General features: G+C 42.9%; 1 protein-coding gene across 4 annotated transcripts in view; it reads right to left on the bottom strand.

Annotated features, from left to right (window-relative positions):
- The window catches only part of RFX4 (regulatory factor X4), a 177,663-nt gene that overhangs the window by 60,714 nt on the left and 102,888 nt on the right, over positions 1–14,061 (bottom strand). For all 4 annotated transcript variants that reach the window (XM_017540861.2, XM_017540854.2, XM_037742972.1 and 1 more), the window contains 2 exons: positions 13,508–13,585; positions 6,450–6,613 (listed from right to left, as the gene is read on the bottom strand). In XM_017540861.2, coding sequence (XP_017396350.1) covers positions 6,450–6,613; positions 13,508–13,585 — 242 coding nt within the window. The remainder of the gene's footprint in view (positions 1–6,449; positions 6,614–13,507; positions 13,586–14,061) is intronic.

Here is a 14,061-nt window from a genome sequence, read left to right as displayed (position 1 = left end):
AGAAAGGTCGGGTTACCCACAAAGGGAAGCCCATCAGACTCACAGTGAATCTCTCAGCAGAAACCCTACAAGCCAGAAGAGAGTGGGGGCCAATATTCAACATCCTTAAAGAAAAGAATTTTCAACCCAGAATTTCATATCCAGCCAAACTAAGCTTCATGCATGAAGGAGAAATAAATTCCTTTATGGACAAGCAATTGCTGAGATATTTAATCACCATCAGGCCTGCCTTACAAGAGCTCCTGAAGGAAGCACTAAACATGGAAAGGAACAACCAGTGCCAGCCACTGCAAAAATATACCAAATGGTAAAGACCATTGACACAATGAAGTAACTGTGTCAACTAACAGACAAAACAACCAGCTAGTATCACAATGGCAGGATCAAATACACACATAACAATATTAACCTTAAATGTAAATGGGCTAACTGTCCCAATTAAAAGACACAGATTGGCAAATTGGATAGAAAGTCAAGACCCATCGGTGTGCTATATTCAGGAGACTCATCTCACATGCAAAGACACGCATAGGCTCAAAATAAAGGGATGGAAGAAGATTTACCAAGCAAATGGAGAACAAAAAGAAGCAGGGGTTGCAATCCTAGGCTCTGACAAAATGGACTTTAAACCAACAAAGATCAAAAGAGACAAAAAAGGCTATTACATAATGGTAAAAGGATCAATGCAACAAGAAGAGTTAACTATCCTAAATATATATGCACCCAATATGGGAGCACTGAGATACATAAAGCAAGTTCTTAAGGACCTACAAAGAGGCTTAGACTCTCACAGAATAATAGTGGGAGACTTTAACACTCCACTGTCAATATTAGATCAACGAGACAGAAAATTCAGGAAGATATCCAGGACTTGAACTCAGATTTGGACCAAGTGGACCTAATAGACATCTACAGAATTCTCCACCTGAAATCCACAGAATATACATTCTTCTCAGCACCGCATCGCACTTACTCTAAAATTGACCACATAATTGGAAGTAAATCACTCCTCAGCAAATGCAAAAGAATGGAAATCATAACAACCAGTCTCTCAGACCACAGTGCAATCAAATTAGAACTCAGGATTAAGAAACTCACTCAAAACTGCACAACTACATGGAAACTGAACAACCTGCTCCTGAATGACTACTGGATAAATAATGAAATGATGGCAGAAATAAAGATATTCTACAAAACCAATGAGAACGAAGACACAACATACCAGACTCTCTGGGACACATTTAAAGCAGTGTCTAGAGGGAAATTTATAACACTAAATCTCCACATGAGAAGTGAGGAAAGATCTAAAATCAACACCCTATCATCACAATTAAATATGACTAGAGGAGCAAGATCAAATTCAAAAGCTATCAGAAGACAAGAAATAACAAAGATCAGAGCAGAACTGAAGGAGATAGAGACACAAAAAGCCCTTCAAAAAATCAGTGAATCCAGGAGGTGGATTTTTGAAAAGATCAATAAAATAGATAGACCATTAGCCAGGCTAATATAAAAGAAAAGAGGGAAGAATAGAATACATGCAATAAAAAATGATAAAGGGGATATCACCACTGATTCCACAGAAATACTAACTACCATCAGAGATTACTACAAACACCTCTATGCACATAAACCAGTAAATCTAGAAGAAATGGATAAATTCCTGGATACTTACACCCTCCCAAGACTAAACCAGGAAGAACTTGAATCCCTAAATAGACCACCGACAAGGGCTGAAGTTGAGGCAGCAATTAATAGCCTACCAACCAAAAGAAGCCCAAGTCCAGATGGATTCACAGCTGAATTCTACCAGATGTACAAAGAGGAGGTGGTACCATTCCTTCCGAAACTATTCCAAACAATACAAAAAGAGGGAATTCTCCCTAATTCATTTTACAAGACCAACATCATCCTGATACAAAAACCTGGCAGAGATACAACTAAAAAAGAAAATTTCAGGCCAATATTCATGATGAACATCCATGCAAAAATCTTCAGTAAAATACTGGCAAACTGAATGCAACAGCACCTCGAAAAGCTTATCCATCACAATCAAGCAGGCTTCATCCCAGGGATGCAAGCCTGGTTCAACATATGCAAATCTATAAATGTAATTCACCACATAAACAGAACCAAAGACAAAAACCACATGAGTATCTCAACAGATGCAGAGAAGGCCTTCGACAAAATTCAACAGTCCTTTATGCTAAACACTCTCAATGAACTAGGTATCGATGGAATGTACCTCAAAATAATAATAGCTATTTATGACAAACTCACAGCCAATATCATACTGATTGGGCAAAAACTGGAAGCATTCCCCTTTGAAAACTGCAAGTAGACAAGGATGCCCTCTCTCACCATTCCTATTCAACATAGTATTGGAAGTTTTAGCCAGAGCAATCAGGCAAGAAAAAGAAATAGGGGGTATTAAATTAGAACAAGAGAAAGTCAAATTGTCTCTATTTGCAGATGACATGACTGTATATTTAGAAGATCTCATTGTCTCAGCCCAAAATCTCCTTAAGACGATAAGCAACTTCAGCAAAGTCTCAGGATACAAAGTCAATGTGCAAAAATCACAAGCATTCCTATACAGCAATAACAGACAAACAGAGAGCCGAATCAAGAGCAAACTCCCATTCACAATTGCCACAAAGAGAATAAAATACCTAGGAATACAACTAACAAAGGATGTGAAGGACCTCTTCAAGTAGAACTACAAACCACTGCTCAAGGAAATAAGAGACGACACAAACAGATGGAAAAACATTCCATGCTCATGGTTAGGAAGAATCAATATTGTGAAAATGGCCATACTGCCCAAAGTAATTTATAGATTCAGTGCTATCCCCATCAAGCTACCATTGACCTTCTTCACAGAACTTGAAAAACCACCTTAAACTTCGTATGGAACCAAAAACAGTCAGCATAGCCGAGACAATCCTAAGCCAAAAGAACAAAGCTGGAGGCATCCTGCTATCTTACTTCAAATTATACTACAAGGCTACAATAATCAAAAAAGCATGGTACTGGTACCAAAACAGAGATATAGACCAATGGAACAGAACAGAGGCCCCGGAAGTAACACCACACATACACAACCATCTGATCTTTGACAAACCTGACAAAAACAAGCAATAGGGAAAGGATTCCCTGTTTAATAAATGGTGTTGGGAAAACTGGCTAGCCATATGCAGAAAACTGAAACTGGGCCCCTTCCTTACACCTTATACAAAAATTAATTTCAGATGGCTTAAAGATTTAAATATAAGACCTAATGCCATAAAAACCCTAGAAGAAAACCTAGGCGATACCATTCAGGACATAGGCATGGGCAAGGACTTCATGACTAAAACACCAAAAGCAATGGCAACAAAAGCCAAAATAGAGAAATGGGATCTAATTGAACTTAAGAGCTTTGCACAGCAAAAGAAACAATCACTAGACTGAACCGGCAACCAACAGAATGGGAAAAAATTTTTGCAAGCTGCCCACCTGACAAAGGGCTAATATCCAGAATCTACAAAGAACTAAAACAAATTTACAAGAAAAAACAACCCCATCAAAAAGTGGGTGAAGGATAGGAACAGACACTTTTCAAAAGAAGATATTTATGTGATCAACAAACATATGAAAAAATGCTCATCATCACTGGCCATTAGAGAAACGCAAATAAAAACCACATTGAGATACCATCTCATGCCACTTAGAATGGCGATCATTAAAAAATCTGGAGACAACAGATGCTGGAGAGGATGTGGAGAAATAGGAACACTTTTACACTGTTGGTGGGAGTGTAAATTAGTCCAACCATTGTGGAAGGCAGTGTGGCAATTCCTCAAGGATCTAGAAATAGCAATACCATTTGACCCAGCAATCCCATTACTGCATATATACCCAAAGGATTATAAATCATTCTATTATAAAGACACATGCACGCATATGTTCACTGCGGCACTGTTTACAATAGCAAAGACCTGGAACCAATCCAAATGCCCATCAATGAGAGACTGGGTGAGGAAAATGTGGCACATATATACCATGGAATGCTATGCAGTCATAAAAAAGGAGGAGTTCATGTCCTTTGCAGGGACATGGATTAATCTGTAAACCATCATTCTCAGCAAACTGACACAAGAACAGAAAACCAAACACCCCATGTTCTCACTCATAGGTGGGTGTTGAGCAATGAGAACACATGGACACAGGGAGGGCAACATCACACATTGGGGTCTGTTAGTGGGTGGGGTTCTAGGGGAGGAATAGCAGGGGTAGGGAGATTGGGGAGGGATAACATTGGGAGAAATACCTAATGTAAGTGACAGGGGGATGGTGATGGGGGGATGGAAGCAGCAAATCACCATGGCATGTGTATACCTATGTAACAATCCTGCAAGATCTGCACATGTACCCCAGAACTTAAAGTATAATAATACATACATACACATAAATACACAGACACACACACACACACACACACACACACACACACACTAGCCAGACTCTGTGGTGCATGCCTATAGTTCTAGCTACTATGCAGGCTGGGGCAGGAGGATCACTTAAACCCAGGAGTTTGAGGCTGCAGTGAGCTGTGATCCATGATCACACCACTGCACTCCAGCCTGGGTAACAGAGCAAGACCTCATCTTAAAAAAATAATAATTGGCCAGGTGTAGTGGCTCACGCCTGTAATCCCAGCACTTTGGGAGGCTGAGGCGAGTGAATCACCTGAGGTCAGGAGTTTGAGACCAGCCTGGCCAACATGGTGAAACACTGTTTCTACTAAAAATATAAAAATTAGCCGGCCATGTGGTGCACACCTGTAATCTCAGCTACTCAGGAGGCTGAGGCAGGAGAATCGCTTGAACCAGGGAGGCAGAGGTTGCAGTGAGCTGAGATTGAGTCATTGCACTCCAGCCTGGGCAACACGAGCAAAACTCCATCTCGAATAATAATAATAATAATCTTTCTTTCTCTCTCTCTCTCTCTCTCAACCTGATATAAAAACCTACAGCTAGCTTCGTATTTTATAGTGAATACCAAATGCTTTCCCCTTAAGGTCAGGGTAAATGTAAAGATGTCCACCCTTGCCTAGGCTAGGACATCATCCTAAAGATTCTAGCCAGTGCAATAAGATGGGGGTGAGGAAAAGGTATACATATTTAAAATCACACACACATAGAGCAGGAAGCACTGTGAAGTTGGAGGCAGAGATTATAGAGTGATGCGTCTGCCAGCCAAGAAACCAAGGGTTGCTAACAACACCAGACAGCACATATTCTTCCTCAGAGCCTCAGTAAGGAACCGACCCTGCCAATGCTTGATTCTGGACTTCTGGCCTCCAGAAGTGTGGGAAAATAACTTTTCTGTTGTCGTTTTAAGTCACCCAGCCAGTTTGTGGTAATTTGTTGCAGCAGTCACAGGAAATTAATACACTCCACCACGTTTTCAAAAAAAAGAAAAGGTAAATAAAATGTCATTCATCACAGTGTTGTTTGTAATAGGACAAGACTGGAAATTTCAAGATAACTGATTAAATGCAAGACGGTGGAACTCTATACAGTTGTAAACAAGAAAAAAGCTCCTTATCGCTGGATATGGAATGTGCTCTGCAACAGTTCCAACAGGAAGGAGTGTCCAACAGGAAATACACCCAAATGGATGGGTGTATTTACAAGGGACACGTCACAAAAGTGTGGACGGGGTAGAGGGACTATAAGGGAGACTGCTGCAACCTAAGGCTGGGAGCACAGGCTCTCACCCACTCTGTGCCCAAGGACAACCTAGAAATTTGCCTGGAAGGGGACAAAGCCCAGTGAGGGAACCTGGCTAGCCCAACACAATCTCACAGCGAGGAGGCCAGAGAATCCATCTCCTGACTTCAGTCTCCTCCTTCCATCCCTCCCTGAGAGGCACCTTGTATGGTGGCCCAGGGGTAGCATATGCCCCACCCCTGGCCCCAGCAGAAGGCAGCATGAAGTGTGGTGGAGAGTGCGTCTGGAGGGACATGGAAACCATCCAGCATAAACTTCAAGGTTAAGTTGTTTGGTTTTAGAGCAAGGCACAGAACAGTATATAGCCTACGTCACCATTTCAGTAAGAAAAAGAGTATAGTATATGTATTAATTACATGCGCATATCAGATCTGGACAAATGCCAGGAAAATCATTACATTTCATGCTCTGGGAAGGGACTGGGGTGTCTGGGTAACAGGAGTCTGGTGGGGATATTGCATACTGTACATCTTATACCTTTGAATTTTAAACCACACAAATGGTTCAAAATATTAACAGTTTATTTATAAACTGTTAATTTTAAAAGTTCAATATTAATGGTCTTTACCAGGGAGGCCTCTGGACAGTGCATGATTATAATCCATAAAAGAGAAGCAGAACAATCCCTTCTGTGGACCAGCCATGAAGGAAGAGAATAAGAAGCATGCCCACCTGTCAGGTAATGCCTGCAGCACGGTGGGCATCAGCACCCCGGAGATAGCTTTGTAGAGGATGGAGTCACACACGCCGACAATGTTCACCACTGTGGAGGAGCCCAGCACAGGCAGCATGTGAGGCGGCATTCCTTGCCAAAAGTGCAGAAGAAAACTTTGAACCTGTATTGACCCACAGAAAGAAGAACCATGAGGTTACCCAGGGCCCTCCCAACAGAAGCTTGGGACTCCACCGAGGCCAACCCAGTCTGCAATGCTGTCATCAACTTCCTCTGCAGCAGCAGAAGCTACCCTCAGCCTGCCGTGTTGGAGGAGGCCCTGGGAGTTTCTCCTGCTCCAAGTCTTCCCTCTGCCTAGGCATGCAACATGCTCACTGCTGGGGCACTACCTAGCCTGGCAGGCTGGGGTCTCCACTGCCCCAAAAGATGAAGCACTTTCACTCATCAGCCCCTTCAGTGCTTACTGGGGTCTGGGAAGTGTTTAAGGAAGGGAAGGTGGGACATTGTTTTTTAAAAGGTCGGAGCACTAGTACTCACTATTCTTTGAGCCCACCGAACTTCAGGGGCCCCTGGGTATTCTGGGAAGGAAAGGAAAGACATGGGAGTCACAGGTAAAAGGAGTGTGGTTGAAGAGAGGAGAGTAGGTGCCACACACACAAAATTCTCCTGATTCAAATTGGGTCAAAGATTGGGTCAAGCACAAGAGGCTTTTCATATCAGAAGTGTTCCATTTCCCAAAGATCCCTTGTCAGTGGGTGCCATGTGGGATGCTAGATGGTGATACCTGGGTGGTAAGCTATGTGGGCACATGAAGTGTATGTGATTTTTTTTTTTTTTTGAGACAAAGTTTCGCTCTCGTTGCCCAGGCTGGAGCGCAATGGCATGCTCTCAGCTCACAGCAACCTTCACCTCCTGGGTTCAAGGAATTCTCCTCCTGCTTCAGCCTCCTAAGTAGCTGAGATGATAGGTGCCAGCCACTACGCCTGGCTAATTTTTGTATATTTAGTAGAGACGGAGTTTCACCACGTTGATCAGGCTGGTCTTGAACTCCTGACCTCAGGTGATCCACCCACCTTGGCCTCCCAAAGTGCTGGGATTACAGGCATGAGCCACTGCGTCCAGCCGAGACTGATTAAAAATCCCCAAACCACTAGCAAAGAACCAGAATATAGCAGGCACTCAAAAATGTGATTATTATAATTAATATGATGATAGCAGGACCTTGAGCCACATTGCTACTGAATGAAGGGCAGAGTGAATGTCTAAAGCAGAGAATCCCTTGTCACCTCCTCTACACCTCTGTCTTTTAACTGTGGGTTAGAGGTTGGGGAGAGTAGAATAGGGGGTGGAGGGGTGGGAAAGGTAAGGGAAGTGAAGAGAAATACTAGAAGATAGTAACTGGTGTATATAAAAGCATTCGAGAATATCTAGACTTCAGCTAACAGCTAACATCCGCAGCACATCTTCAGTTGGGGAGCAGCCCATGTTGAAGCTGGGGAACACAAACTCTGAATTTTTATACATTCCATTGGGTTTGACTTGGTTTCTGAATCATGTTTCCTTCTCTCTCCAACAGATGGGCACTCTCGAGCTCCATATGTAGCATTATCCACATCCCTGGTTCTCCAAATCAATCCTGATTCGGTGTGGCAGATAGCTGAGTCCCTCTGGTCTAACACTTTGGAGCAAGTATTGCTGCCATTGGCTTTCTTTTTTGGGAGGACAGAGTCTTGCTCTGCCACCCAGGCTGGAGTGCAATGGTGTGGTCTCTGCTCACTGCAACCTCTACCTCCTAGGTTCAAGTGATTCTCCTGTCTCAGCTTCCTGAGCAGCTGGGATTATAGGTGTACACCACCATGCCTGGCTAATTTTGTATTTTCTTAAGCAGAGACAGGGTTTTGCCATGTTGGCCAGGCTGGTCTCGAATGCCTGACCTCAGGTGATCTACCCACTTCATCCTCCCAAAGTGCTGGGATTACAGGTGTGAGCCACTGCACCCAGCCGCCATTAGCTTTCTTTATTACTTACTATATGCCAGGTACTTCACTTAGGTTGTTTCATATAGTAGTCATAATACTATAGCTGAGAATCATTACTCTTATTAGCAGAGAGATGAGTTGTCCAAAGCCAGTCAATCAGGGAATGGATGACATAGAGCCTATTTCTGCCTCAGTCCTTCCACAGTCTCTCTTAAGGCTAGTTTGTTCTTCACATGGTAACTAGATTTCTACCCCATTCTTGAGGCCTGTGCCTCTCCCTAGGCTGTTGCCTACTTCCCAGCTTTCTGCCCCTGCCCTGGTAAGCTGTAGCATCCTTAAGACCCCTCCAAGGAGTAGGGCCTAATTTTCCTCTGACCAGGCTGCCTCTGGCTAGTGAAGCCATGCCCTGACTCTAGCCTGGTGACTCCATCTCAGCCTCCTGTGAATAGGCAGCCCTGATGCCTGCAGCCTGCCTGGACTTCTCAGTGGAAAGCACTGGCTGGAAGGCTTGGAGGATAAGGAACGGGGAGAAAGGCACGCCCCTCTGACTTCCTAGGAGGAAAGTGGTGATTGCTGAAAACATGATTATAGTAGTGAATGAAGTCGGGTCTGTAAATCGAAAAGACTTCAGTTGGAGTCCTGTTTATTCCATCACAGTGGAAATACTGCAAAGTTTTCGTCCAGATTGAAAATTAAAACAAAATCTGGGTGAGTGAAGACTGACTTGCAGCATTCTAATCCTGGCTCTACTGCCAATGAGGAGTATAATGTCTCTAAGCTCCGGTTTCCTTTCTGTGGAATGGGGATACAAGCAGTATTTACTGCATAGGTTTTAGTAAAGATTTCTAAAAAATGCTTATAGTGCTTGGCACATCATAGATGCTTAATAAAAGTTAGCTGTTATTACTACTATTATTCATGAAGGCACTACCACTACTGGGCTCAAGAGATCAGTGTCCTGCTCTAAGCATTTGAGACTTTATTGCCTACGTTTCTGAGTATCACCCAGCCAGGATCCCTACTGTGGCTCTGCTCACCTATCAAGACTTTTGTTCTGTCATTGAAACACCTGGTGGCTGACTATTAGTGTGGCCTGGGCCTGGAGATGGCCACAGCTTTTGGACAAGGTACTTCCCCTCCAGAGGACCCTCCACTGTCCCCTGATCCCAGCTCACTCCCTGAGCCTCAGCCTCAGGTCAGGTCCTGGGCCTTCTTGTCTGCTCCTCTAACTCTGAGTAAGAAGCTCTGCCCAGTTGATTCTTGAGTTGATAGATTCTGAATTCATTTGCCTTACTTAGCTCTTCTTGCAGGCAGCCTTACCCCCTTTTTGATATGAGCAATTGCTAGCAGAATGTCTGGAAATGATCAGCTGTTGTGTGAATTCAAACAAATCTGTGCAAAATCAGTGTCCTTAGCAGGCATCTGTCTGTTTGAAGCCTGTTCAAGCTGCACGGGGAAGGCTGATCAGTCCTCAGTTTCCTGAGTGGCTTCTGTAAAAGGTGTATTCTCCAGTTTTGACCTCCCTTCCTACACTCTGCATTTTAGGCCATTTTTTTGTCCAATAATACTTGTTCCTCCAGCTGAGAAGGAAAAGGAAGGAGGGAGAATAGCCTTAGCTCAAGCACTAAGGCTTGGATATTAGGTGTGAAATGGACAGACAGTGTTTCCCTGCAGAAGGTGGAGCTGACAGGATCTCCTAGTGGACTGGATTTGAAAGGTGAGGGAAACGGGATAATCAAAGTTTGTAGCTTAGGCAATTGGGTGGAGAGTAGTGGCAATCTAAGACTTGGGGAAAACAGATTTGGGGCAGAAAATTAAGAGCTCTGGTTTGGCTTTGTTAAGTTAGATTTCGAGTCAATTGAATCTGGAGCTCAGTACTAAATATATAACTATGAGGGTTACCAGCTTTTGTAAAATGAAGAAGATGTCTTCCTACTGTTAGGGTGAAATAAGATAACTTATGTAAAATGCTTGGCATCATGTTGGCATTTAACAAATGGAAACATTATTAGGTAGAAGGGAAAGTTCTGATAAGTTCTCCTTACACCTTGCAGCATAAACAGCAAAAGAATCAGAGGCAAACAATTCCAAATTACCTAAAGTAAGTTTCCTGAGGTGTCTGTTTCAGCCTCCTGAACCCTCTGCCTTTTGTCTCTCGCCTCAGTGAAGTATTAGGAGATGATTTCCTTAGGAATACCAACCAAATTTTCTATTTCTTTTTCCATGTTAATATTTAGTTCATTCTGAATGTCGGCATCTTATGGAAACACATCTGACGGCTTGCAACTGGGGTCCCTAAGTGCTACAGGATTGGAAGGATCTCAATAAAATAATTACAAAAATGCCTACCATCTATGATGTTCTAGAACAAAATCAGACACATTACATATACAAGTTCATGTTTACTAGAAGGTAGGTATAATTATTATTTTCATCTTGTAGCAAAAGAAATCCAGGCTCAGAGAGGTTAAATGCCTTGCTCAAGGTCAAAGGATAGTCAGTAGGGGATTTGGGACTCAATCACAAGACTATTGAACTTTACAGCTTATTGTGCAATGTAGTCTGGAGAAGATGTTCCTGAGTCCCCAAATGCAGATTTGCATTCTTTAATTGCTTGACAGTGTTATATGCCAATGGCATTTCTACACCTGTTGGTCTATTCATCCACTCATTCACCCAACAAATATTTACTGAGAGCCTAAAAGTATGGCTGGATAGGATACAGTAGTGAACAAGATAGATGAGGTTCCTGCCCTCAATGATGGTGGTAGAGACAATGAACAAGTGAACAAATCCAATAATTTAGGGCATGATACTAGCATAAGTTGTAACCTCAACTGATATTTAAGACCTGGAAGACTTGAAACAAACTGTAAAGTCAAGGTGTACCAGATGCATCCACCATCCATTCACCAATGACTTTTCTCAGCTGTAGGAGAAAGCCATGCTCATCAGAGGTAAAACGTCTCCCTTCATTATTCTGTGGCTGAGAAGAATGAGTCACATCTTGATTAGCCATCTTAAAAGCAGCCACCAAATATTCCTGCCAGTGGAGTGGAAAGAACGTTGGACTAAGGGTGTCAGGTAACAAAGGATCTTGTCATACTTTTGACCTTAACTGACTGTGTGACCTTGTCCAAGTTTCCCCACACTCTGGTTGATACATCTGAAAAGAACAAGCTTTTGTATGACCGTTTACAGTTCACAAAGAGCTTTTATCAGACACGGTCTTATCTCTTCCTTCTAGTAACACTGTGAATTAAATAGATGGGGATGACTTTTTAAATCTTCATTTCTAGCATGAGGAACTGAGGCTTGAAAGGCAGAGACAGCTCTTGAGTCCAAGCCTGGGACTCGAAGCCTGGCACTCTTCCCATAGCAGCATCTGCCCCTCAGTGTTTCTGGGGCAGAAATTCACCATATATTCTCCATCCTAGTTGCTAGTTGCATGCCTTCCCCTCCCATCCCATAAGCTGTGTCTTACTTGTCTCTCCAATAGTGGATGGGACCCAGTAAGTGCTGGAATTAAGCAAATGAAATGAAATAAAATGAGAGTGAGTTTTGAGGTGAATAAGTTACTTACGAATATAAGGGAGGACTGCCACTAGTTTTGTTGTTGGCTACTGTGGCAGAGAGGAAGAGCTGTCCATTAGAGATCTGAGTAGTATAAGCTGCTGCCCAGTGAGGGACCACACTCCCCAGCCCCCTCTGCATTAAGGTGGGGCCGTGGGACCAGCTCCTATCAATGGAATATGGGCAGAAGTGCTATTTTATTTCTGAGCTGACAAGGATAAGTAAGGAGCATGCCTTCCTAGTAGTTTTTTCCTACCCATCAGCTGAACAGGGTGGAAGGAGCCTGGGTCCCTGATCCACCCTCAGCAGCCAGCCTTCTAACTGAGAACAACTGCACTGGATTGTGACATGAGTGGGAAATAAACTTCCAGTGTGCTAAGATTTGGAGAGTTATTCATCACAGCAGCTAGTGTTGTCTTAGCCAGTCATGAATCATTATTTGTCCTGATCTCAGTGATCTTTGGAATGTAAGACAGAGCCAGGTAACAGCTGGAAAGAAAGCAGGGAGTTTTTTTTCTTAAAAGGAAAAAATCTACTGAAATGGTTGCTCAAGTAATCTGAGAGATTTTAAAGGACATTTTAGAAGTCTAGTGGATAAAAGTCAAGAGAAGGAAGAACAGTACTTCTTTACCAACATCCTGCCATCTCGTCTGGAGCTGTGTCTATGAGCAAAGTGATAGTGAAAGTGCTCAACAAACTCGCTGCTAAAGGACACAGCTGTGGGAACGCAGAAAAGGACAGGAGAGGATTTTGTACCTGACATCATCTTTATACCCCTCCACCTAGAACAGCACCTCCTCCCCACAACACATACACCAAAGGAATCGCTGGGATCTCTTCCACCCATAACCACTGGGTTTTTAATAGCCCTTTTAGGGGCCACATTATCTTCCCTCAGAAAAACAATAAAGTTACATAACTTTATTATTGGTTATTGTTCCTTCATCCTTTCTCATTTCCTCCTCTCCATTCTTTAACTACAATATTTTAAAATAAAATGGACTTCTTACATTGTTTGTATTTAAAGATGGCCCTATTGGTGGGATTTGATGGAAATCTATGGATCAGACCTTGGGAATGGAGAGTCATTAGCTCCAAATGTGCCAAAGTGGACATGCCTCAGGAATAGATTAAATATACAAAATAGAATAAAGCTTTATATATATATATATTTTCCAAAATGTAGTTAGCTTCTCTGAATCTATAATCCTGGGTATAATGATATGCTGGCAAAATGGTTTTCCTAGTGTGCTGATAGGGCAGGAGGCAGTTCACCAGTCAAAGGAGGAGGCTGTGCCCACTGCCATACATAGGTAAGAGCTGTAAAATGGGGATAATAATCATACCTGCTTCATGGGATCCCTGAGAGAATGAAGTGAGCTAATGGGTATCCAGGAAGGACTTCCAGATGCCAGGCCTGGCACCTAGCAGGAGCTCATGAAATAGGAGCTAGTGTTAGAATATTTTAATACCGAGCATTCACAGCTCAACACTTGTTGACCTACCTCATCAAAGTTGGCTCTTATTACAGTGTCCAGTATTCTCTGACAGTGTGTTCTGTACATCATAATAAAGGTAGAAACCTGTGAGGGTGGGTGGAGGATCAACAACAAAGACATACATTAATACACATTGCTGCTGCCCTTGGACTTCCAGAGTTTAGGTCATTTCTTCCCTGCAGTGGGGATGGAATTCACCTAACACCTACTCAACCTACTAAACCCAGGTGAGACTGATTTTCATTAGGCAGTGTTCTCTGACCCTCGGCTCCCTCCTCTGTGCTCACAGAGCACAGGAGTGTTTCTCCCCAAGATACAGAACCCACTGGTTTCTCCCTCTGCCCCCATTTTCCACCCCCTGAGATTGTGAGCTCTAGGAAAATAAAAATGGTATCTTACTCATGCTCATGTATCCAGCACCTAGCACAGTGCCTGGCACACAGGGCTAAGCAGGGCTTATGGAACTAAATTCTCTTCATTGGCTAAGACCACTAAAAGGTTAAAATCCAATGTACATTTATAAGAAGAAGTGATTCTGCCTAAGTCATCATAAGACATTT

The sequence above is a fragment of the Cebus imitator genome, unplaced genomic scaffold (genome assembly GCF_001604975.1).
Source record: "Cebus imitator isolate Cc_AM_T3 unplaced genomic scaffold, Cebus_imitator-1.0 Scaffold8, whole genome shotgun sequence".
Taxonomy (NCBI): Eukaryota; Metazoa; Chordata; class Mammalia; order Primates; family Cebidae; genus Cebus; species Cebus imitator.
Note: the sequence above shows the minus strand (reverse complement) of the source record. Positions and strands in the feature narration are given on the sequence as shown.